Source organism: Barbatula barbatula (assembly GCF_947034865.1).
Source record: "Barbatula barbatula genome assembly, chromosome: 7".
Lineage (NCBI taxonomy): Eukaryota > Metazoa > Chordata > Actinopteri > Cypriniformes > Nemacheilidae > Barbatula > Barbatula barbatula.
In genome coordinates this window covers 8908590-8935451 of record NC_136770.1, presented here as the reverse complement: position 1 = coordinate 8935451, position 26862 = coordinate 8908590, and the positions used below count along the sequence as shown (strand labels likewise).

General features: G+C 40.8%; 1 protein-coding gene across 1 annotated transcript in view; it reads right to left on the bottom strand.

Annotated features, from left to right (window-relative positions):
- sned1 (sushi, nidogen and EGF-like domains 1) overlaps positions 1–26862 on the bottom strand; it is a 76436-nt gene that overhangs the window by 34634 nt on the left and 14940 nt on the right. The window contains exons 7-14 of the mRNA XM_079460644.1: positions 24282–24395; positions 23720–23770; positions 11223–11312; positions 10348–10479; positions 10158–10277; positions 9911–10027; positions 9224–9367; positions 8244–8417 (exon numbers count right to left, since the gene is read on the bottom strand). Of these exons, the coding sequence (XP_079316770.1) occupies positions 8244–8417; positions 9224–9367; positions 9911–10027; positions 10158–10277; positions 10348–10479; positions 11223–11312; positions 23720–23770; positions 24282–24395 (942 nt within the window). The remainder of the gene's footprint in view (positions 1–8243; positions 8418–9223; positions 9368–9910; positions 10028–10157; positions 10278–10347; positions 10480–11222; positions 11313–23719; positions 23771–24281; positions 24396–26862) is intronic.

Genomic DNA, 26862 nt, shown 5'->3' with positions numbered 1-26862 from the left:
ATCCCTGACCAAATCCACTCTGTGACCAGGGATGCCAGGGAATGGGTAGAGCCACAAGTTTTCCTTTGTCATGAAGCACATTCCGGGCATCCTCTCATGAACCTTCTGGTGTCTTCAGCCATTCCGGGCAACCAGAAGTGGTCTTTTAGCAGCAAAAGGGTTTGGTTGGTCCCTGGATGAGTGGAGTCCTTTAGCGATGTGGAACATACAGTAAGTGTGGTCTGGTGGACAAATCCCTGTGGAGCAGAGACACTGGTGGCTGCAATTTCATTGTCCAGGGACCAGTGGATGGGACTGACAATCATGGTGGACGGAGGGATAGGTTCATGACGTTCTGGGCAATCATCAGAAGCATGGAGACGTAAGAGAGCATTCACGTTGGTATTCTTGGCCCCTGGACAGTAAGTGATGGTAAACTGAAATCGGGTGAAGAAGAAGGCCCACCGAGCCTGCCAGGGATTGAGGTGCCCCAGGACAGAGGCTGCTTTTTCAAAAAGTTTTGTGAGGGGTGCTGTAATGGAACTGTAGTTTTGGATGATTCTAGGTTAGAAGTTTGAGAAGTAGAGGAATCTTTGGCGGTTTTTTATGCTGGTGGATACGGGCCAGGAGTGGATAGCATACACCTTCCCCTAGTCCATCTGGATGATCTTGTAACCGAGGAACTGGATGGTTGGTTGATGGAATGCTAGAGATGGGGCTCGTGCAGCCACTGGAGGACCTCAAAGACGTGCTGGCGATGTTCGGCATCATTCCAGGAGTACACCAGGTTTTCATCAATGTAGACCAGGAAGCGGTGGAAGTACTGCCTGAACATCCATGTAGTCTTGGAATACAGAGGCGGGGTTGACAAAAAAAGCTATTTATCTCAGCTGTTTAATCAAATACACTTTTCAAGAAACCTAGCCACATTTCAGGAGAACAAATGAAGATAGAAGAATATGGTTTATTTTGTTTAAATTAAGAGACAACGCTGTTCTTTCATTTGATATATTATTTGTCCAAAATGTATTGTGAGCCATTACATTTTAGTGAAAATGTTCAAAATGCTGCCACTGTCTAGCAACTTGGCTGGTGGGGAAAGAGTTAACTTTAAGTAAATGCAAAAAAAATCTTCTGTTTTTCTGAACTTCCAAATAATTTGATAATTTAGATTTGATCATTTTATTTGAAATAAACTATTTGAGGCTTCTGATGTATCTTAAATGCTTAATTTGTTTGTTCGTACTTTTAAGCCCAGTTTTCTAAAACACCTGACATATGGTATCGTTTTGATTTAACTCTTGAACCGCAGACAGGTTTGATCGATTATTATTGAAAGGAAAATGACAACTTTACAACTTGGAAATATCCTGTAATAATAATTTTCTCTGCGTTCTCGCGTGTGATCAATTACCTGAAAGACTGTTTAGGATCTTGCCATCGATGGGCATTATCAACACTCACCCTTCAGAGTTACTGGCATTGGTTGGCTGTTTATTTGAGTTCATAGGGTACCGGATGTTTTTTTGACAGTATTGGTAACCCACCAGACGGCAAATGTTTACCATACACCATCAAAATGTTCTACTAGCTAAAACAACGGATATGCAATTTTTGGCCAGACGAGTTCTGGATTTTACATAAGACGTTTGTTGTCAGCATTGTGGGTTATTTCTCTACCATTTAGCTAGAGGCTGTGACTATAGTGATGTGATGAAACCATATAGTGATGATAACATTGAAAATTATCGAATGGTATCGCTCTTTGTGGAAAGATTACAGATGAATGGTTCTGATGAAAAAACAATGTGCAGATGTATAATTATTTTGCTTGCATATTCAAATAATCATCTTACCATGTATTTAGTTGATTGAAAAAAATTACGCTTAAGATCACATTCTTTTTACTGTTTTTTATTTTCAATTAAATGTACATGATCCATACAAAAATTCTAAACATGCCCTTCAGTCAATACAAGGTGATTTAAACAGATTCTAAAAAACCTGACTGTGGAGTTGATTTGATTTGTTAGATGAAGTCCCCATTGCGGTGGCTAGCAAAGGTTTTACTCTTAAAGAATTAATTGTTGTCTAACATGGTGACTTGGCATGGTAGAAAACGTTGGATCCTATAACATGTCTAAAAAAGTTTGGACGGAATGACGGTTATGTGTAGCGTCTGAGCAAAAACACCTTCATCAGCCACTGTATATTTATTTTGCTGATCCAACAAATTGTTACATAAATGTTATATAAAAATTATCAAAACACACACAATGTACATTTACATTTAGTCATATAGCTGACGCTTTTAGCCAAAGTGATTTACAGAAGATTCAGGGAGTAATAAAGCGATATGTCTTTCAGGAGCAATAATACAATAAATCCTAATGCCAAATTACTAATTTCCACAAAAGCCAGAATAACACCTGTTGAGAGAAAGAGAGTTAGTTAGTTTTCAAGTATTCACAGAAGAGATAGGTTTCACATAGTTTTAGAATGTTGTCAGAGATGTGGTTGACCGGACTGAGTTGTGAAGAATGTTCCACCAGGAAGGAGTTGTGAAGAAAAACAAGCGGGAAAGCGATTTACTGCCCTTTTGAGAAGGCAGTACAAGATGCCACTCATTTGCTGAACGCAGGGTTCTTGTAAAACAATGTAAAATCGTGAATCTCACGTACACTAGGGTCCCACTCACTTATAAATCTCATCATATTGTGAGTCCAATCTGTTAATGATTTCATGAAACAGATGACTATTTTCCCTTAACGCGCCAATCCGTTGATCTACTAACAATGTATTGTCTTCTTTCACCGGAGCTTGAAATGCAAACTGCGTCTGTCTGCCTTCCTCTGACAACGTTCCTCATAGTCTTCTGCCGAAGCCTGAAAAGCAAACGGCGTCTGTCGACGTCCCACTGATAGCTTCTCGTCTTCTTCACTGGTCCAAGATAAACGATCCCAAGCATTTAGCTGAGTGTCGTTCCAGTTAGCGACTTCATCCCCACGGCACCTTTCTGCATAAAATAAACATTACAGAACAAAAATGAAGGGAACAAAACTTTAAAGTTGAGAAACTTACTGCTTGTTAACTTTCTGTTATATAAAAATGTAAACGCATAATGACTCACCACTCACATGACTACTGCAGCCACTGGGACAACCCTGCAGGAGCTGGGCGGCGGCACCTACGATGCTGCTGGGTCAACACTTCTGGAGTTGAGGGCCGGATAATGTAGTGGCAGCTGAATCCGTTCCATCTATTCTATACTCAGATGATTCACTGAAACCTTCCTTCATTATCCGGTCGATAAAACCTGGTTGCGTAATGCAATTTTTCCAATCTAGAAAGAAACAACGCGATTAGTTTAGTCATAAATTATAAATTATTGTTACAGCAAGAAAAAAAAACGTATTTACCTTGGTTGATGTTGTCATTCTGTGGCAAGAACACTGTTTCAAAGACAATTAAAATACAGATGAAATAAATAAATAAATAAATAATAATGATAATAAAATTATAAATAATTACAATTAAATAAAACTAGTAGGCAAAAATAGTTAGCAACAATTAAGACATAATAAAAAAATCAATGTCATCAATATTGCAATTAAAAATAAGTTAAATAATAATAATAATAATAATAATAATAATAATAATAGGTAATAAAATTGACAAATAATTAAATATCAGAAAAAAGACAATTAATAGACTCACATGATTGTTCTATGCTGTCAATAGCGTTCCGGTCAAACGTAAATATGCCTAAAGCGAATCCTGTTAAAAATCGAAACATTTGGAAAAACGCATCACATTCAGTGCTTGTTTGAACACGGTTTTTAAAACTTTAAAAATAGTGTTTATTCCTTTAATTCATCCCTGGAGGGTAGTTAACCTGAAAATACCACACATTCCAGGACAATGCGACACCTGGGATGTTGCCCCCATGACCTTAACCCCGGTCAAAGGGCAAAAGGTCAAGCCTCCAAAGGGGTGAAAGGTCATCAAACATTTTGACACTATGCCCCCCCCCATTTAATACTAATGCCTCCCTCCTATAGAGAGTAACGCAACTGACTTTTAAAGCGCATAATGTCAGTTACGTTGCTGTCTATCCGCGGGAGTCAGAAAGCTCTGGAACCGCATCAAAACTATCGTAATTTGCTTTGCAAAGATGAACGCATGTCCTAAGCTTGTCGATCCATCTTAACGGTGAGTAATTCATGGCAGAAGTTTCCTTTTTAAATAAACAGGATTATGTTGCCTTACTCTAAATCTTGCATTGATATGGTTGCATAAATAAAAAAATGCATCTCAGTTCATTTTCAACATATGTAAAGCTGAATAGAAATTAATATTTAAAACATTTTCTTGTTGGAAATAAACAGGAAATATAATATGCATCATTCATGTTGCAGTGAGAAAACTGAAAAGGGCAACTTGATTACTTCTTGGTTCACTAGCTCACTGTGTGCGTTCCAAGACAGGATCGTGCAAACTTCCCTAAGCAATTCCCATTGGGGGAATCCCTGCCCCCCCCCCCCCCCATTTTGAAGTGTGTTGCACTTCATGAAGGGAGCAAGGGAAATTTTGTATAAATGTTTGTATATTTATTATTTTGTGAATTAATTACATATAAGTGTAAAAAACAATAATTAATTTCATAACACTAAGCTTAGCTTATTTTTACAAAAACATTTACCAACAGTTTATACGGCCATCTGTTTTGTATTTTCTACCACAACAAAGAATGGTAAACAGGGGTTTAATTAATAATTCAGCTTCATAGTACCAAGTGATCAAGGCCTTAGTGCTATCCATTTAACCCTTGTGCTTTGTTCAAAACCCTTTAACACATGTGGTGTTTCTGGGTCAAAATGACCCAAGATAGCTTATAAATCACTTGTTATGCAATATTTTTACCAAAATTTTGGATTCAATCTTTTTGTTAACTTGTTTCTTTCATTAAAGACTGGTTTTGTATTTCCTTTTCAAACTTATTATTCGTAGCCCTAGTTAATCTGGGTTTAGGCACCTCAGCCTTTGAAAAAAAGCTTTTTTTAATGAATCATTTTCACACTTTCTCCTGGTAATTGGCCTGGGCTGAGTGGCCTGTTTACCAAGCTGAGAATTGGTTGAGTCATCCCTGGCTTAGGTGGACCCATAGACTTGGGCTAGTGCTCCATATGTAGTGACTCCCCTGGTCTGGGTTGTCCCGAGTGACTCCTCACAATACGGTTCTCCAGTTGGTGAACCTGTGACCTCCACTCGGTAGACTGATACACATTTATCGTGTTTCCCCTCGGTGGGGCTCTCACTTTATGTTCCCATGTAGTTCTCCCCACTGGTGAGACCAAGTCATAATATTCACATGAATAAATGTTATGTACTGTAGAAAACAGTTCTTTAATTTGTAATAATATTTTGCATTATTACTGATTTTACATTAATTTTTGATATTTTAAAAACACAAAACATAGAGAGTTTGTTTAGTTATTGTGTAAGGTTAGCTATAAAAAATAATTTCCAAAACACATTGACCACACTGTCCTTGAATTAATTTTACAATTTGACCACTGCATAAGAGGACCCCTATGATCGGGAGGATGTCCGACACAGTGGTAGAGGCAGAGGTTATTTGCCGAGGAGAAGGCACAGGGTTTGCCAGATTGGGAAATCGAACAGTGGAAAAGACATGCATGGGGCATCGATCACAAGGCTTGCCTTATTAATGAGTGGCCTAATTGCATGACCTCTTCGCCAGGTGCTTGCAGAAGACCAGGTCAATAACAAGCGCATGTCACCTCCGGGAGGGGAAAAACGTATATGCAAGCCGATATCACGTGGGTTGACAACTGCTCATCGTAGTCATTGTAGAACTGTGCAAAGGGGATTTTGTTTGAGCCTGCAGCTCTACACATGTCTATCAGGGAGGCTTCCCTTGCCATCGCCCATAAGGCAATACCTATAGTGGATTGTGCCCAAACAGATAGAAGTTGAGGTCGATAGACGATCCAATACGAGAGCCTCTGTTTGGAGACAGCCTTACCCTTCTGCTTTCCCCCATAACAAACAAAAAGCTGTTCTTAGCATCTGAAGCCCCATATGTGGTCCAGATAAATGCACAATGCACAGACTGGATACAACACTTACAGGTTTGGGCCCTCCCCAGCAGGAAGGCCTTGTAAGTTCACCACCTGATCTCTGAAAAGAATTGCCAGGCCAGAGTCTTAGCACTATGTATGAGAACATGCCCAAACTCTAGACAATCATGGTTAACAGATCATTGACCCTCTTCAGGAAGGTGAGTGCCACCAGAAGAACAACCAGTTCAGCCACCTATAATGGCTTTAATGGTCACATCAGGTGATAGACCTGCTAGATATTCTATGTCCCGTCCAGCAGTCATACGTGGAGGTTCCACAGGTCCAGCCTGAGATGCTGGATCGAGCCCTGCCCCTCACTCAGGGGATTTTGCAGAAGAGGTGCTGTCATCAGATTTGAGAATCAAATCAGTTTGGTCCAATATGCAGCAACCAGGAGAAAAAGTTCATCCTCCTCGACTTTCTGTCTGAAAAGGCTCAACGAGGGGAAATGCATATTTACTGTACGTAAATGCTGGGCCAGCTGTGCAAACCTCAGTCAGCAAGTACTACAATGGGCAATGAATGTTCTCATAGAAGACCAACAGGTGTTGAGGTGTCCTGGGATATGAGCTACTTGCAGAGCTTTGAACCACTGCTGCTTACATAGGACGAGGCACCAGATGAGCTGTGTCATGCGTTGTGAGCAGAATCTCTCCTGACGGTTGATGTATGCCATTTTAGCTGTTGTTTTCCTTCAATCAGTGGTAAAAAGCCCTGAGAAAATTCAGACAGGTCCACATTGAACATGCTCTCTCTGGCATCAGAAATGTCATCATGGAAACCGAGTCCAACTCCCAGTGTTCCTGCCCTAACCAGCCCTCAAAAAAAAGCTGCCAGCACAAGCATCAATCACATTATAGTTTGGATCACAGTTATTACCCAAATATTCAAAACATTTTGATAATAAAAGAAATCCATATTAACAAATGCAGAATAAAAATTATGCAATTCCTTGGACGGACAGCAGGAGGGGACGCATGGAAGTCAATAGTGGCGGTCTGTACAAAGCTGCCAATAACCTTGCTGTACTGTATGACAGTGTGAGACAACTTCGTAGATAAAGCAAGACTTGCATATAAAAATTATAGTAACTGCTGAGTTTCAAGATAAATGCTTTCAATATATGAGAAACTGCACGCTGCCATGTCACCCAGCGTGACATCTTTGTATGTACATGAAATTTGTACAAATAACGGACATCAGTGCTTTGTTTTATCATGATAATAAGACAAAAAATAACTTGAGTTTTTACTAGTCTAGTTTTAATGAAAAACCAGGGGACAAACCACTTAAGTTCGTTATTTTTGACCTTACATCAAACAATGCAGGTCAAAAGCCAGGAAGATCAGCCACCCTGATAACAGACAGTTCTCTTTGCTTCCACTAGCTAATAGGCAAAACAGAGAGGATGAGAACATATTCATATGTTGTTTTATTTTTGAAGGGCAGTCTTGTCTAAACACATTGGCTTTTAATTAAATGTATTAAAAATGATGTAGATATGCTGCAAATACTTTTTTTCCCCTGTGTTATTAGTTGCCAATGCATGTATTAGACACGTAAAATTGCACAAATTCAAGTGTCGGAACAAAAGATGCATTCTATCTAAAAGCGAATGCTCACCCAGACCTGCCTGAAACGCCTCGTGTAACCACACCACACAAATCTACCTCAGTTCATGGTAGGATTTGACTTGGAGCGCCCAAATGTATACTCAAGTATGGTGGGAAAATCTGCATATTTCAGAGAGGCGGGGGAAAGTGGAGATACAAACATGCACGGTATGTGGAAAATACAGCATTTTTTAACCTTAAATCATGTATACACTTTGCATTACATCTAAAACAAACGATAATATTTGTTTTAGCTGTGTCATATGACCCCTTTAATGTTGCCAGGGCAGCTTAATGTTTTATGACCTACATTGAAATTCACAGAGTTAAAAAAAGGCCTGTCGATTTCTTGTTATTACCCTGACAAGCTGCAAAACCGTTTTCTGGTTTAAACAATTAGTTTTCTCTTCATTTGACATTTAATACGCCTGTGAGCCTTTCATGCCAGTACTACAAACCAACTAATCATTTTGGAATGTTGGTTAAATAATAAGATTTCACTAACCTTCACAGACAGGAGGTTGGCTCCAGGACCCCTGGCTGCTGCAAGTGCTCTGGGTGGCCCTGGGTAAGGCAGTATAGCCTGGGTGGCATGTATACGAAGCAATAGAGCCTGGGGTAGTAGAGGAATATTGTACTTCAGCATGCTTGATTTTCACCGGTGAGCCACAGTCCAGACCTGTTATGTGTACAAATAGGTACACAATCAAGAATTTATTGATGAATGATAAGAATTTGTCACATTTTTTTGATAGCATTCCGTAAACTAAACTGACAACAACAATTTGACCTAAATTACATAGTTCTTCAATAACTATAACTTTGTTGACTGAAACCAGCATTTAAATGACAGGAAACAGTGAATGACATGAAATAAAGACCTACATTACAACCAGAATGCAGCACTTCAGAAAAGGCATACAATACAAAACTATGAAACAAAACACAGCAAGCAGATGCAACAGTGGATACTAATTTATTTTGGCTTTCAACATAAATTATTGCTTTTCCATAAAACATACAGAATCAACCTTTCTCACTTGACTTAATCCACATGGTCACATTAACAGCCCCAATCTGATCCATAAAAAGCTGTAAAAAGACCCTTATTGTAAAATTTTTTAGAGGACAAGAGGATTTTATTTCATCCTATCATGGAACAGGAAGACACAAATTTTACAGAACCAACAGTAACAGCAGAGAAGAAGTATCAAAAAGAAGTATCAGATGCACTGAAAAATGTGTCCAGCTAATTCTCTGATGAGATGAGACACAAGCCACCTTTTGCAGAAGTTGGCACCTGCTGCTTCTTCGTGGCATTATCTGAATGAAGATGGACAACTGGTGTTCTGCTACTAACATGCAAATCAATTAAACCTAAATCAGTGAATAGTGACTACTGTAAAATGAAAGAGCTTGTGTGAGCGCCTGATTCCTGTTGTGTTAGGATCCAGCTCAAGGTTAAAGGGAGGTTAAAAAGATTACCTTTCAATGCTGGATCAGATCCTCTGTTGATCTCACAGTGTCTTCCGATGAAAGATGGAAAGCACTCACATTTGTATTTACCAATGTAGTGGAAACAAGTTCCCCCATTCAGACAGGGACTGGAAGCACAAGGATCCGGCCTTCCTAAACATTGAGCATTCAATGGTTTAAACAGTTCTCTGTACACATGTGCTTGTGTACAGTGAGTGTGTATTTGCACACTCATTTGTGAAAGAAAACACTGCCAACATGTGTGAGAAATAATTTACCATTACAGTTGCACAGAGAATGAGAGAACCAGTTTTTCAATCATGTACTTGGTCAAGTTTTCTTTCTACATGTAAGTAATTAAAGATCATTACACAAGACCAAGCAGTTGCACAACTTTAATAAGGGACAAAGTGGGATAATGAAAATTGAAAAAAGACTCTGCTGCTTGCTTTACAGGACACTCTGTGTTTGAAGAATTTTCCAAACATGAAGAAAAGCACTTATTCCATTTGACCAAAATAAAAAGAAGAGAAAGGGTAAATGAAAACTGTAATATCCCATGGGGGCTTACTGCTGGCTGAGAATTTAACAACCCTAAAACAATTATTCTTATTAACACTTGTGTATGAAAGATATAAACAAGTTAATACAAGGATTTTGAGAATGCTTCCTAATTTTATGAAACAAAATACTCACCAACTTCGCAGTGTTTCCCTGTGAAACGGTGGGGACAGAGACACCGGTATATGTCACCTTCTTCTTCACAAGAGCCTCCATTACGACAGGGACTAGAGGCACAGAAACTTAATCTGACTATGGAAAATAAAAAAAAACAAAGCTTAAGGTAGATGGAGTGGATTTTTTTGTACATTACACACTATGATTTAAGATGATTGAGTTACTAAAGATCTGACTATCTGACAAAGTGTTGAGATGGATGTACCTATTTCACAATGTTTGCCTCTGTAGCCATGTTTGCACTCACAGTTGTAGCCTCCATCTTTCTCGTAGCAATACCCTCCATTCTGACATGGTGAGGAATCACATGAAGATTGGGGCTGTACTGAAACACAGTACACAGTGTTTTTTTTCACATAAAGAAGCCTTCTATCACTACTCTCTAGAGCTCTTACCATATGGGTAGAAGTCCTTGTGGTCAAAGTCAACACCGGTTTGACAGGTGCAGAGGTATGTGCCACCATACTCCAGGCATGGGCCTCCATCAGGACATGGTCTGCTGTTACTACAGGGTGTCTGAGTTACTTCTAATGTTTGGGGAAAAATATTTGATATTTCTTATAAATTATTCATAACACAAAACTAATTCACTAACACCCGTACCTTGAACTGTAAGAGCCCTATTTTATGCAAAGGTGGCCTGCACTCTTAAAGGAGCTATGTGGAGTTTTAGCGCCATCTAGCGGTGAGGTTGTGAATTGCAACCAATGGCTCACACGAACCCTCCCCTCCCTTTCGAAGTACTATGGTGGCTGCCCAGAGCTAAGATGTCGCCATGTTTTATTTTATTTCCTAAATGAGATAACATATGTACGAAACACACTCTGTAGAGCAGTTTTTCCGTTTAGGGATACTGTAGAAACAACATGGCAAATTTCATGTAAAGGGATGTGCAGTGTATACAGATATAAACAGTTAATTCTAAGGTAATACAAACATATACTTCATTGTGCAAGATCTTTATACACCTCTGAAGACATATTTATGAATATAATATTACATATCTATCAATAGATCCTCCAAAAAATCTACACCCTGGACCTTTAGGACATTTCCACATTTTGCTTCTAACTTAGAACTTCTAACTACTTCTAACTATTTCATAACCATGACAGACTACCAATATGACAGACTACCAATAAGTCAGCATCAGTGTCTCAAGCAACACATTGCAAACATGAACATAAAATGGATCTTCCGTAGCCTACCTTTGGTTTGGTTGAGTTTTGAGGAAAACACAAATCTATCTTTGTTGACAGCTAATACATACCAAACTGACAGTTGAGTCCAGTGAAGCCTCTCGGACATTCACATGTGCCATTCAGATCGACACAAACACCTCCATTCTGACAGAGACAATCTGTATGATGAAGTGGGAAGTAGAGAGAAAGAGAGAGTAAAATTCAATATTACTGTCTGTAAATGTCAATTTAGTTTTCACTATGCTTTACATTTGAATCATTCTAAAATGTTTTGCTTTTTCTTTGCATCAATCAATCTGGCACAAAAGTGTTAATTTAGAAGAATGTGTGGGTATGTTACAATCTTAAGTAGAGGGCTGTGGAGAGTTTATTATAGTCCTACTATAGCAAAGTATATTTCACTATAACACTGAGATTGTGCACTATCCTTACATATACAGTGGGTAAGGAAAGTATTCAGACCCACTTAAATTTTTCACTCTTTGATATAATGCAGCCATTTGCTAAAATCATATGTTTTTTTTCTCATTAATGTACACACAGCACCCATATTGACAGAAAAACACAGAATTGTTGACATTTTTGCTTAAGGTTCCTAAGAGCACAGTGGCCTCCATAATCCTTAAATGGAAGACGTTTGGGGCAACCAGAACCCTTCCTATAGCTGGCCGTCAGTCCAAACTGAGCTATCGGTGGAGAAGAGCCTTGGTGAGAGAGGTAAAGAAGAACCCAGAGATCACTGTGGCTGAGCTGCAGAGATGCAGTTGGGAGATGGGAGAAAGTTGTAGAAAGTCAACCATCACCGCAGCCCTCCTCCAGTCGGGGCTTTATGGCCCGACGGAAGCCTCTCCTAAGTGCAAGACACATGAAAGCCTGCATGGAGTTTGCTAAGAAACACCTGAAGGACTCCAAGATGGTGAGAAATAAGATTCTAGAACTTTTTGGCCTTAATTCTAAGCGGTATCTTTGGAGAAAACCAGGCACTGCTCATCACCTGTCCAATACAGTCCTAACGGTGAAGCATGGTGGTGGCAGCATCATGCTGTGGGGGTGTTTTTCAACTGCAGGTACAGGACGACTGGTTGCAATCGAGGGAAAGATGAATGCGGCCAAGTACAGGGATATCCTGGATGAAAGCTTTCTCCAGAGTGCTCAAGACCTCAGACTGGACCGACGGTTCACCTTCCAACAAGACAATGACCCTAAGCACACAGCTGAAATAACTAAGGAGTGGCTTCACAACAACTCCGTGACTGTTCTTGAATGGCCCAGCCAGAGCCCTGACTTAAACCCAATTGAGCATCTCTGGAGAGACCTGAAAATGGCTGTTCACCAACGTTTACCATCCAACCTGACCTGGAGAGGATCTGCAAGGAGGAATGGCAGAGGATCCCCAAATCCAGGTGTGAAAAAGTTGCATCTTTCCCAAAAGACTCATGGCTGTATTCGATCAAAAGGGTGTTTCTACTAAATACTGAGCAAAGGGTCTGAATGTGATATTTCAGTTGTTCTTTTTTAATTAATCTGCAAAAATATCAATTCTGTGTTTGTCAATATGGGGTGCTGTGTGTACATTAATGAGAAAAAAAATTCAACTTAAATGATTTTTAGCAAATGGCCACAATGTAGCAGAGTGAAAAATTCTTTTCCGTACCCACTGTATATGGCTCAAATCTCTTAACGTGATTACAGGGCTATAATGTCGCAAACATAAGCAGTTTCAAACTGCATGTTTATGGAGAAAATATTCAGAATTAGAATACAATTATGAATTGCACACGGTTTATCTTAAAGCACATTAAAAACACCACACAGACATATTTAAACAACATTAAAAACATTTACAACATGGGGACTTTAATGTTTGTCAATGTAAACCTTTTCTTTGGTAGAAAATAGAACTAAGTTCATATGGTTGGTATTTTATATTGTAGTGTTTTCAAGCTTTTCTGCACAAATTGGTAGACTTTTTGTTTTCATCTTTCCCAAAATTAACATCAGTGGATGAACGTTAGTGGCTGTATCACTGCAAAATGTCTTCCTTTTGAAGTCCATGAGGCTTGCGTGAGGGTTTTTTCAAAAAAGAAAATCTGCCACATTTTGATCAAAACATATGACCCCATGGACAATTAAAACATTATTAGTTCACCAGAGCCATTTCACTTGTTTTCAAACTTGGTTAGTTTGATCTCTGTGTCCTTCATGTGAGCTGCTACCTCCTTATAAAACTTGAGAGCATGTAGATTTTAATTTGTGAACTTGTAAATTAAGTATTTGTTCCTCTACACTAAAATGTACACTCACAACTCACAGTAAAATAAAAACTGAAATTGAATGTTGAGATTTGCAATTGCGGACAAAACTCACAAATCTGTCTTCTGAATTGGAAGTTGCAGAAAAATAGTCACAAATGTGTAAACTAGCGTAAACAAAATACATTGGCAGATACAAATGCATAGCACATATTTACAAGTTTTCCTAGATTCAGATTTGAATTGCAACCACAAATAGGCATCTGCAAACTCTCAAACCTGTCACTACAGTTTCAAATCTTCCCACCTTGACTTTTGCTATTGCTTTCGTGATAAACCTGTTGTAAAACTAACTTGTGCACTTGAAAGCTCAGAGGCAAGAAAAGGAGCGGTGCCACACCGCAGGAAAAATCACAATGAAAGGATCTAGCAAATAAGAGTAGATTATTTTTAAATAATACTGTTTTCAACTTAAGCGAAACCATCACACTATCATGTATGACTATACCATGAATTATACTTTACATTCCTTAATGTATTTTACTGACATCACTCTGTATACTGTTGATATTCCGTTGTGTACTATGGTTTGTTTTAAAATATAAGGCCAGTATTGGGGTTGTGGGTTTAACTGGAAGTTTTTGCTCATGGAAGGTTTGGATTTTTTACAGATGAGCTTAAAAATATTCGATCAATATTTAGTGTACAATTATTTACTCATGTGGTAATTACTAGCCGCAAGATAATGCATCCAGTCAGTTGTTATCGCAGAATCAAACCCTCCAGTGTGATACAAGATCAGATTTTAATTATGCAGATATAGGAGCCTTATGACAGGTTGACTGTACGTTTTCTGTTATTTAATATTGATCATCATCATCAGCAAACTTGCTTCAGCTAAATTAGATTGTTGATTAGGTTGCTAATTTATACATCACCGTTATCAGATTGAAGATCCTTATTGTCATATATACCTGAAATTATATTTTGCAGATAGGGTCGAATAGCAATAAAAGATATAATAAAGGAACATCTAAGAACAAGATATACTACATTAAATGTAAAGGAGAATAAAATAATAAATGTGGCAGTAAGTAGTGTTTCATTAAAGAAATATGTATTTATTGATTTATAGTTATATCTTAAATTATTCACCTTCCATTGGGATTTTCCTGCCATTAGGGGGCGTGTGGTTGCACCACATGACGTCATCAAATGCCGCTCCTTCTCTCGCCTCTGAGCTTTCAAGTGCACAAGTTAGTTTTGCAACGGGTTTATTGCAAAAGCAGTAGCAAAAGACAAGGCGGGAAGATTTGTATGCATTTGTATCTGCCAATGTATTTTGTAAATGCCAGTTTATTTTTCTGCAACTTCAAATTCTGAAGACAGATTGGTTAGTTTTGTCCATGAGTGCAAATCTGAACATTCAACTCACATTGAGACTGTGAGTGTACATTTTAGTGTACAGGTACAATACTTAATTTACAAGTTCACAAATTAAAATCTACATGCTCTAAAGTATTGCTACTGATTTACCTACATGCTTTCTCTTCCTCAGAGGAATGTGTGGCTTTTCACTACACGTTTCAAGATGCTGGGCATGAAGATTTGCATTAGATTTAAAGTCATCTTTTAAAAAGTTGATGGTTATTTCAGCTCAAGAATGAAGAGTAGTAAATAAATGCTACAGATGACATGGAGAGAGCGGGCAGATGAGATCTGTTGATGTTTGGAGATCTCATGTTTTGCATGTACATGTGTTGGCCACTTTAAATTTGTGGCGCATTAACATTTCATGTTAAGTGGAAATGACAAACTTCAGAGTTGGCGCAACGGACTAAAGAGGAATAATTGTGTAATAAAGATCTCTTTCACAACAAAGTGGCCAATGAGGCATTGGGCATGTGTAATTTGTATCTGGTCTATTTGTATGATATTGTGTGAATGTATTCATGTGAAAAGGGACGTGACCTTGGCCTGTTTGAATGTGGATGGAAAGGTGCCGGGGAGCAGGGATGTGTTGATGATGCATGTGAGTGCAGGTGTGAGTGTGCTTGATATGTTCTGAAGGAGATGGGAGGGGATTGGGTCAAGGGGACAGGTGGTGGGGTGGCTGGAGAGAAGTCTGGTGACTTCAGTGTCAGTCAGTAGGATGAAAGGGGAGAGTTTGATGTTCGAAGTGAGGGTAGTGTGTACCGAGGTGCTGAGAATTGTTTGCTGATGGATTATGTTTTCTCAATGAAAAATACAGCGACGTCTTCTGCAGTCAAAGATGAAGTGGGTGTGGGAGGAGGGGGGCAAAGAAGAGAGTGTTGCTGACGCGGAGAAGCTTATTCATGCATTTATGACCTCAAGACTTGACTACTGTAATGCTCTACTTAGTGGTTGTCCTGCATCATCAATTAACAAACTACAGTTAGTTCAGAACGCAGCTGGACGGTGCTCGGCAACCCCACGCTGTGTCTCGGCGAGACACACGGTCGGGTGTACACCTCAGTGGCCACCAGCATCCTCAGTCAGACGGTGCGGTGTGCCGCAATATCGCCAGGCAGGCATCTCGGCAGAGCCGCTTTCCTCCCAGGGGTCTCCCCCACGGCGAGGGAGCTGTACTGCCAGCCATCCCCTGGTCCCCCTGTCTCGGTCCCTGGGAGCCTGGTTGGCTCTTCCCAGACCAGCACGGTGGCTAGAGAGAACAATCCGTCTCGGCTATGCGATTCAGTTCGCCAAGTGCCCACCCAAGTTTCGAGGCATCCTCTTCACCTCAGTCGGCGGCGTCGATGCTCCCTCTGGCCGAGATGTGCTCCGGGGCGGCGGGCTGCGCCCCATTTTGGACCTGCGTACCTTGAACAAGCACCTACACAAGCTGCCGTTCAGGATGCTAACGCAGAGGCTTGGTTCATGGCAATTGACCTGAAGGACGTGTACTTCCATGTGTCCATCCTCCCTCGTCACCGGCTGTTCCTGCGGTTCGCGTTCGAGGGACGGGCATATCAGTACCGTGTCCTCCAGTTCGGTCTGTCCCTGTCTCCACGAGTCTTTACGAAGGTCGTGGAGGCCACCCTCACTCCCCTCAGGGAGCAAGGGGTGCGCATACTCAACTATCTTGACGACTGGCTCATCTAGGCACACTCGCGAGATCTGTTGTGTACACACAGGGACTTGGTGCTCCGGCACCTAGACCGTTTGGGGTTGCAGGTCAACAGAGAGAAGAGCAAGCTCTCCTCCGTGCAGAGCATCCTCTTCCTTCTTATGGAACTCGACTCTGTCTCTATGACTGCACGCCTTTCTACCGAGCGTGCCCAGTCGGTGCTGAGCTGCCTGAGGAACTTCAAGCAGCAGCCAGCGGTCCCCCTGAAACTATTTCAGAGGCTCCTGGGATACATGGCGTCCTCGGCGGGGCTGGTCCCCCTCGGGTTTATGCACATGAACCCGAAATTTTGGATGACGAAATTTCCTGTTTGCTGAGAGCGCGTGGTTTGAGCGGGAGCTCTTTCAAATCTAATACATCGTCTATTCTTGTTATATCTTGTTATATCTAATACATCGTCTATTCTTGTTATATTTAAGAATTGTGTCTTAAATTGTTATTAAGCGAGGGTGAAATCTATCCTTAAGTATATCATAAGCAAAAATCGTTGTTAAACGTACTGATAAATTATTTTTATCGGATCCTTCTGTGTTAGCCCTTAGGCTATAAGCATTACCAGCCTGCATACTGCTTAACTCGCTGTTCTCATTATTACATCACTAATGGCTAATGCTAATGCTTCAGACGTGTTTGTACCTTTGAGTGCAGATGAGGAAACGCTCGCACTTCAGTCAGAATTGGAGGCTGTGGAGAAGCAGATCCAGGATTTACTTGAGAAGCAGACACGGCTGCGAGAACGTAAAACGGTGCTGGAAACATCCCGTGCTGAAGCTCGCAAATCCGCAGTAAGTTTTCATCACGATTTATAATACTTCTTCCACTTCTACTCTGCGTGTTTCTCTGCACAGAGCCCAGGCTACGAGAACACGGTCAGCCCGAATGAACTTCACTCCTGCACCGGCACACCCACGGCGAAATGTGCAAGCCAGGACCGGTGAGATGACTCAGCTGCCTCCACTGGTCTTCGAGATCCCGACCAGGAACCGCTTTGACACCAAAACCAATTCATAAAGTTCGGCCTACTTAATATTAGATCACTAAATTCAAAGGCAGTTATTGTAAATGAAATGATCACAGACAACAGTTTTGATATACTCTGTCTTACCGAGACCTGGCTTAAACCAAATGATTATTTCGGTCTAAATGTGTACCCCACCAAACTACTGTTATATGCATGAGCCACGTCCGGTTGGTCGGGGTGGCGGCGTCGCTACAATATTTTGAAACTTTCTTACTGTAACTCAGAGAACAGAGCATAAATTTAAATCATTTGAAGTGCTTGCGTTGAACATAATTATTAGAAACAAAAGTAAAAAACGATTGCTTTCTTTTACATTGGATACGGTTTATAGACCCCCTGGTCCCTATACTGATTTTCTGAAAGAGTTTGCGGACTTCCTATCGGACCTATTGGTTAACGTTGATAAAATACTAATTGTCGGAGATTTTAATATCCATGTAGATAGTGCTAACGATGCATTAGCACTGGCGTTTACAGAACTACTACAGTCTTTTGGAGTAATACAACACATTAAAGGACCCACTCATCGATTTAATCATACAGTAGACCTGATTATATCTCACAGAGCCGATCTAACCAATATAGATATTATGCCTCAAAGCGACAATGTCACCGATCACTATCTTATAATGGGTACTTTGCACACGGCAGGAATCAGCCTTTTAACTCGTTATCGACAGGGAAGAACAATTACCTCCGCTACTAAAAATAGTTTCGCAAAGAGCTTGCCAGATCTGACTCCTTTAATAACCATACCAATAAATAAAGAATCGCTCGATGACATGACCAGCAAATTGGGCACTATTTTATCTAATACATTAGAAGCTGTCACACCTATAAAGTATAAAAAGATTAATGAGAAAAATATTGCACCATGGTACAATAGCACCACTCGCGCCCTTAAAAGAGAAACTCGCAAACTAGAGCGCAAATGGATAAAATCGCAATTAGAAGTCTTTAAAATGGCGTGGAAAGAGATTGCAAATTGTAATAAAAAGGCACTAAAAGCAGCAAAGGCTGAGCACCTTCGTAACCTCATAGAAACCAACAAAAACAATCCAAGGTTTTTATTTAGCACAGTTGCTAAATTAACAAATAAACAGACACCACCTGACCTGGCTATTCCGCCGCACCTCGGTAGCAATGAATTCATGAAATTTTTTACAGAGAAAATCGAAAACATTCGCGACAAAATAGTAAAAACACAACCTCCAATTCTGTCCTATGAATTAGTACCAACCATTGCCCCAAAAGAAAGGCTTCAGTGTTTTCACCTATAAAACAGGAAGATTTAATTAAATTTATTGCAACATCTAAACCTACAACTTGCTTATTAGACCCCATACCAACTAAATTATTAAAAGAGTTACTACCTGTTGCAAATGAGCCCATTTATAACATTATCAACTCGTCAATTAATCTTTGGAGGGGTTTTTCAGTCAGAATATAAACTAAAAGTCTAAAACTAAAAGTTTTAAACCAAAATAGGATTGGGCATTTGGTATATAGGATTGGGCATTTTGTATGTAGGATTGGGCATTTTGTATGTAGGATTGGGCATTTAATCATTTAGCCATTTATGATTGAGGATTTAGGATTGGGCATTTGAGGTTTGAGGGGTGTATGCAAATTAGGAGGCGTGGCCCAAATACTGGAGGATGGGTTTGAAATGGCTGGTGCGCAGATGCACCTTATGGACAGCAGCTCCCAGTGCTAAGGAGCACACTGTAATGAAACCAAACAGAGCGAGTGAGTGGCTGGAGCGAGGATATGAGGCGCCGTATAGGGTTTAAATCAAACTGCGCTGATGAATACATTTATAAAAGCGTGCATACACACATATACATTGCTCACATATACATGTATAGTATTGGATGTTCAAGCAAACACATATGAAAAACATGTGCGCACTAATGTGAAATCTATACGATGCGTGCAAACACACCTATTCAACACTCGCACATATAAACTCGATGCGTGCAAAACACATCTATAAAACACTCGCACATGCATATAAACTCTGCACACACGTCTATAAAATTCTTGCACATTCATATACACTCGATGCGTGCGAAACACATCTATGAAACACTCGCACATACATATAAACTCTGCACACACGTCTATAAAATTCTTGCACATACATATACACTCGATGCGTGCAAAACACATCTATGAAACACTGAGAGCTATAATAGCATTGAAGTTCATTAGTCCTTTACTTGCTTGTGCAAGTTGCAGTGAAGATGATATAGCTGATTTCTTTAATAGCGTTTTACACTGCCTTACACGTATACAGCAGGATCCCAGGGAGACACTATATAGATATTTAGAACAAAGGAGAGCTTCTGGACAACTACCACTCCCACCACCGACATCTAGAACAGGCCATAGAGGCCGTCCACGTTATGAAATCTCGTATGAGTAAATGTGCCAGTTATACAGAAGCCGGAGACAATGGCACATTTCCCCCAATCTCTGGGATCGTACGCCTGCGAAAGTGCCCCCCCCTTCCGGGTGGGATAATGCGCTATCTAGCCTCTCCTGTTCCCCCACTTGGGCGAAGAGTAGGCATTCCATCCATCACTAAGCACTCCTTGGTGGCGGGCTGGGCGTAGCAGCCCTGCCTCCTTTGGCCGGTTTTTGAGCTTCTAGCAGTGGCTCTAACTAGGCCTAGTGCTCCACACATAGTAATCCCCCCCACAGGGCGGTTCCGTCTGATGTATTCTCATGAGTGGCTCTCACACGATGGCCCATGACCTCTCCCAGGTGTACTTTTACCTGCTTACGACACCCTCTCATGTCCGCATGTCTCCCACGTGCTCTCCCCTATCTGGCGAGACCGTGTGTGGATCTCCACTAAGCTCCTCCCTGCGGTAGGAAGTGGTCTCCGTAGCGCGTTCCCTCAGGGGGGGAATAGCGCTTCCCAGTGGCGCTTACGGTGCCGGGCGGCTTCTCGCTATTAGAGAACTAGGCCTCTGTCCGTGACGGCCGGTGGAAGGGGCTCCCATCTATTAAAACTGAATCCCCCCCGGAGTTTGCGCATTTTAAGCGCCCGCCTACCGACAGTAAGTTATTCCTCCTTCAATTTGATTGGATGAAAGTTCTGTCCTAAATTTGATTGGCTGTATTCTGCATTGTCTCTGTAATTTGATTGGCTGAATTTCTGTAAACCGTGTCTTTATTTAATTTGATTGGTCAATTTTTTGACATTGACGAGCACTTGTTAACACTTGTGCAACAACTGGGACACAGAAATCACAACGGCCAGGTAGGTGGAGCCGGCCTACATTAGCGAGCGTCCAGCCGGGAAAACTCCAGATGGCCAGTCCGCCACTGATTGTTCTTACACGTACAAAAAGTATGAGCATATTAGCCCGGTTCTGTCAACCTTGCACTGGTTACCTATAAAGCATTGCCTTAACTTTAAAATCATGTTTATTACCTGCATGGTTTAGCTCCTCACTACTTGAGTGAACTTCTCACGTATTACAGTCCATCACGTGCACTACGCTCTCAGGCATCAGTTCAGTTGGTAATACCTAGAATTTCAAAATCAAGTGCAGGCGGCAGATCTTTTTCATATGTAGCGCCTAAACTTTGGAACAGTCTTCCCTGCACTGTCCGGGAGGTAGACACACTCTGTCAGTTTAAAACTAGACTAAAGACGCATCTTTTTAATATTGCATACACTATACTATCATAATAAATATATTCCAAAGATCTAGGCTGCACTAGTTAGATCAACCGGAACCAGGAACACTTCCAATAACAACTGATGCATTTGTTGCATCAAAGAGTGCAGAACAGTACTCTACTCTCAGCCAGTCTTGTCTCATTGTTCCAAGGTTACCGGAGCAGGCAGGGTGCAATCCATACCCAGACCTGACAAATGCTGTGATGATAAAGCTGGACGAAGGACGTGGTGACTCAACAAAACTTCAGCCGCTATTAGATTATTAATGATAATTTTAAATCTAACTTCTTTTTATTTTGCCTTTGTTTTGCAAGCACTGTTGAGCTTGTGCAGAGGCTGCAGTTTTTGCCAGAGGGGAACTGGAATCCCCTGGTTGGCCTGGTTTCCCTCTGAGGTTTTTTCTCCTCCAATGGAGTTTTGGGTTCCTCGCCACCGTTTGCATACTGTCATTGCCTGGCCGGGGGGGCTGGTAGAATTTGGTAGTCTTATTTAATTAACACTGCATATAGGAATTTATTGTCTGTCTGATATTTTACCTGTGTTTTGACTTCCATAACCTTTTATGTTTTACTTATAGTCAATGTTTTCTTGTACAGCTGCTTTGTAACACTGAAAATTGTAAAAAGCGTTATATAAATAAAGCTGACTTGACTTGATTGTAAGTGTATATTTTAATTTTTAATGTATAGTTCCCTTTCTGTCTGTCCCTCAACGTTGTGTCAAGACAGAATGAAGTTTGAATTTAAGAACCTATCATCTCTGAATGTACTTTAAAAGGCCAATGAACTTTGGTGTATGGCATGGCATGCCAGTCTCCGCCCTGTGCATACAGGTATAAAGGAATATGGCCTGCCCATTCATCCAACTTTTGTACTTCGTAACCAACAAGAGATCATCTATGCTGAGCTTTCTCATCTCAGAGATTTTCCTGCCGGATCCTACGATGCAGCGGACTCGTCATCTTGTGTGCGACTTCCCCTTGGTGTTTCGGTAACGGGCCGAGGTGTCTATCTCAGCCTTCCCCGTAATGCTCGAGTATTCACTCCTTGTACATGGATACGCCCAAGGCCAAACCTGAAGAGCATGGCACACTGGCATTAGATACATTTCCATCATGCCTCACTGCTGTCGCACAATAGCCCCTTGGAAATACATCTGTTTTCTCCGAGCTGGGGTTCTGCCTGGCGCGTCAAGGTGCTCATTTGGTAGCAGTTGCTGGACCTGTTCACCTCCCTGGACACCCCCTATTGCCTGCTTTGGTACTCCCTGACCGAGAACCCCCTTGGCACGGATGCCTTAGTGCACAGCTGGCCACGGGCCTGTGCAAGGTCAGGGAAGAGGAGCATGAAGTCCTGTTAGTTGTGCCCTAATGGCCTAAGCGATCTGCCGCCTGCAGTGGTGAACCCCATCTCTCAGTACAGAGGTCCATCCACCAGGTGCCTGTATGCCTTTAAGTGGTGCCTCTTCTCATCCTGGTGTTCTTCCTGCGGGGAAGACCCACAGAGTTGTGCCATCGGCATTGTGCTGTCCTTCCTCCAAGAGAGGCTAGAGAGCAACCTCTCCCCTTCCACTCTCAAGGTGTATGTTCATCTGCTCATAGTGGCTCAATTATATATTATTTTAAGTGACGAGAATACTTTATGTGCGAAAAAACAAAATAACAACTTTAATCAATATATTCTCCAATGTCTTGCCAGTCTATGGTGCGCATTCACAAAACCACTTCGACGCATGCGCATTCAGTGGGGACAAACTGGGTTGTCAGCATTCTGACAACCCAGAAGCGCAACACTGTGTTTACAAAGAGGCGCACGCTTGCCTATTTGCACCATTGACTTCCATTCATTCACATGCGAATGGGACAGACCAGAAACGTTACTCACCTGTACTTGTTTCCAAACTTGTATAAATGTATTTGTGTGAAAAGAAAGATATTTGGACGAATGCTTGTAACCAAACAGTTGTTGGATCCCATTGACTACCATAGTAGGAAAAATTATAATGGTAGTCAAAAGTATTCAACAGAACAAAGAAATGTATACAGATTTGGCATCTTAAAGGTGAGTTAATGATGACAGAATTTTTATTTTGGGGTGAAGTATCCCTTTTACAGACACTTGCTAGAAAATTCAGTTTGAACACAGAAATTTAGAAATACACTTTTCCTACAATGGTAGTGAATATTTTGGTAGCAAGCATTCTTCCAAATATATTTTCTCAAAAAAATGGAACAACTTGAGGTTGAGTAAGTGAAGACGAACGTTTCATTTTTGGATGAAGTGTCCCTTTAAATCTTCAGACCACTGTACCTTAACATTTTTTAGCATAATAACCAGGGTTGCAGATGCAGTCCACTTGATCAAAGGGAACTGTAAGTCTTTAATAATTTGTGTGGTCTTGTAGGAAACAAAACAATGTTTAACATTTATAAAAATACATTAATTTACCTGAATGATTTGCGGCATCAACACCAGAGGAGTTTTCCATGATAATCAATTCTGTTTTAGGACAAAATAATATTCATACGTTTTTAAACATTAATTTAGTTATTTTATTCTCACAAAAAACAAATACGGGCAGACTTATGAACCTGCAACCACATTTATCAGTCTCACATGGGAAAGTTTTTAAAAACTACTGCTTAAAGCTTGGTAACTTTATCCTCAGACAAACGTAACTGTTGACCACACCAAAATCAAGCATCTGAGAACCACTAGATGTGGCTGCTGCTTTTAGCAAATACATCAGTTCAATCAGTCCGACAAATGGTTTGAAACCAGACATATGGTCTGAAACCAAAAGTTTTCTCTGCTCTCTTTTCAACATTTCAGTTGTCAGTCGCAGTTGGAAAAATATACAGGAAGCAAAATATTTAAGAAGAGTAGGCGGCTGGTTGTGTAAACAGGTTCTATGATTGAACATTTTTCCCATTGCTGAGGGAAACAAAAATTATTTAAGGGCAGATGTTTGATTTTGAACAAGAGAGGAGAGTTTGAACAAGTTACGCACCTGTTTCACAGTGGCTTCCAGTGAAGTTTGCTGTACAGGTGCAGGTGTAGTTTTTTCCCAAGTCTTCACACACACCTCCATTTAAACATGGTGTGGAAAAACATTCATTTATACCTGAATAAAACAAATATGATAAATGAATACAGGATAATAATTCAACAATGCAGACACTTTGGAAAAGTAGTTTATTCTTATAACAGCTTTATTTTGCATGCATCAGTGTTCTGAGATATCAGTATGTTAGAAAGTTTATGCAGGTGTATGGATACATTGACCTATGCTATTTAAAGTAATCTGAGCTTTTTTAGATAAAAGAGCCAAACATGTCCAAAGGCCAGTGGTTTAGTTTGCAAAGTATTTTCCAACTGAGTTTGTGTTTTATGAATAACATCCACTGCACTGTAAAATAATAAAACAATCTTAGTACCAATTTCCCCTTTTTTTGTTAACCAAACTTTTGATGAAGTAGTTTCTCTCAACTATATTTACTTCGTAATTACAGAAAAATACAAATCTGTTAACTAACTTTCAAATTTCTGAGTTCACTTAACTATGAATTAAGTCCTCCCAAATCAAAATATAAAATGTTCTTATTTATATTACATTATAAACATTGAAGACAGATGATATGAGATGTTTACCATTGGTCCAGTAACTGCTAAAGCTGTTTGTGTTGAATCCACTTTCAGGGGTAGGAGCACTTGATAATGCATTCATTACAAACTACTCTAAATAAAACTCTAACTCGTCTGCAATTCCCACACCTGTCACGATAACCTCGCATCAGCAGACTACAAGAACTCACTTAGTTTTCCTCCATGGTTGTCTTGTTACTTTGTTGCCATTTCTCTGATCCCTGTTATCATTTACATTTAGTCACTTCACAGACGATTTTATCTAAAGTGATTAACAGAGAGATTAGGAAGCAATATATCACAGAGGGGCAGTAATACAATAAGTGCTAAACCAAGTTACTAGTTTCCACAAAAGCCAGAAACATTTTTGTAGAGAGAGAGAGGGTTAGGTTTTTTAAATAAATCTCTTAAATGTGAATACTTGACAGATTAAAGTTGTTTTTTGAATGTTGTGAGAGATGTGGTTGAGCAGACCGAATTGTGAAGAATGTTCCACCAGCAAGGTGTTGATGAGCAGGAAAGCGGTTTACTGCCCTTTTGAGAAGGCAATATAAGACGCCACTCATTTGCATAATGCAGGGATCTTGATGGGGTGTAGGAGTGTAAGAGGGTGTGAACGTATGCCGGTGCAGAGCCAGTGGTAGGTCTGTAGGCAAGCACTGATACACGCCAGTGGAGAGAGATCAAAAGGCTCTTGGAACACTAGCCGTGCTGCTGCATTCTGGAGCAGCTGGAGTGGTTTGATTGCCTTTGCAGGAGAGCGTTGCAGTAGTTCAACCTTGGGATTACAAGGGCCTGAACAAAGAGTTGTGCTGCATACTGTTATGACTGAGGCCGGAGTCAGATCACAGTACACAGGATCAGGCAGTCAATAATGCAAAGTATCAAAGAATCCCCACCAAAACCCTATCGAAAGGCTCGAGCGCTCGGCCGAATAATTTTGGGCAACAGATACAAGGGATAACCCCGATTGGTAAAGGAGAAGATGGCTACTGGCCAGGGCAAGAGTTTGTGCAAAAGTGCCATTGTAGTACCCTTTGAGTAGTGTAGTCCAACCTCCCGAATGTGCATGGGAGGGATAATACAGTTATGAACCGAGACAATTCGTGGGAGACTCGAAAGCCTCTGAAGTCGAGAAGCCACGTCCCCAAGACCCAGGAAGTGGTGGTGAATGTGACCCGTCCGAGGGAATACCGTAGATGTCCGTAGAGTGGGTCCGACCGGAGAAGCATCGAGCAGGGCAGATGAGGCAGAGCTTAGAGGCGGCTGTGAGGGAAACTGATATACCGTGCAGAACACATCAGCACTGGAGTTTGGACAGAGAGAGAGAGCGGTGCAGATAGAAATTCCCACCACAGTTGTCCTCCACAGCCGGAGTCTAGAATTCTGAAAGGCAGAGTCCAGACTAGGGTTCATCTCCACGGCACAAAATAACTGTCCAGAACGGGGGGGGGGGTAAAGTCCTAGACTAGAGAAATATCCGAGACACGAGGGTAATATCCAAGACAAGAGGGTAATATCCAAGACACAAGGTCGTCTACGCAAGACACACTAAACGATCTGACAACTAGTGAGGGAATTGGAGAGACATATGTAGTGCGTGATGAGTGGAAAAGAGCACCCGGTGCGCTAGGGAAAAGTGGAAACCCACAGGGCCAGACACGGACTCCGAGCGCATAGTGTATCTCTTGGTCACAAAAAAAACATGTCTTTACTTCACAGAACTAAGAGAGATAGCAAAGATCAAACACAAATTAAGGGACCAAATAATGTGAGCAAGCAAAGAAACCATCATGAGTGATACATGGGTTATTATACATGGGTAACTAACTCTACATGAACAATAAATTAGGCCTAGACATATACAGACAAGACCCACAATACAGGAACAAACAAAGAATGAGAGAGAGAGAGAGAGAGAGAGAGAGAGAGAGTGTGTAGGAGAG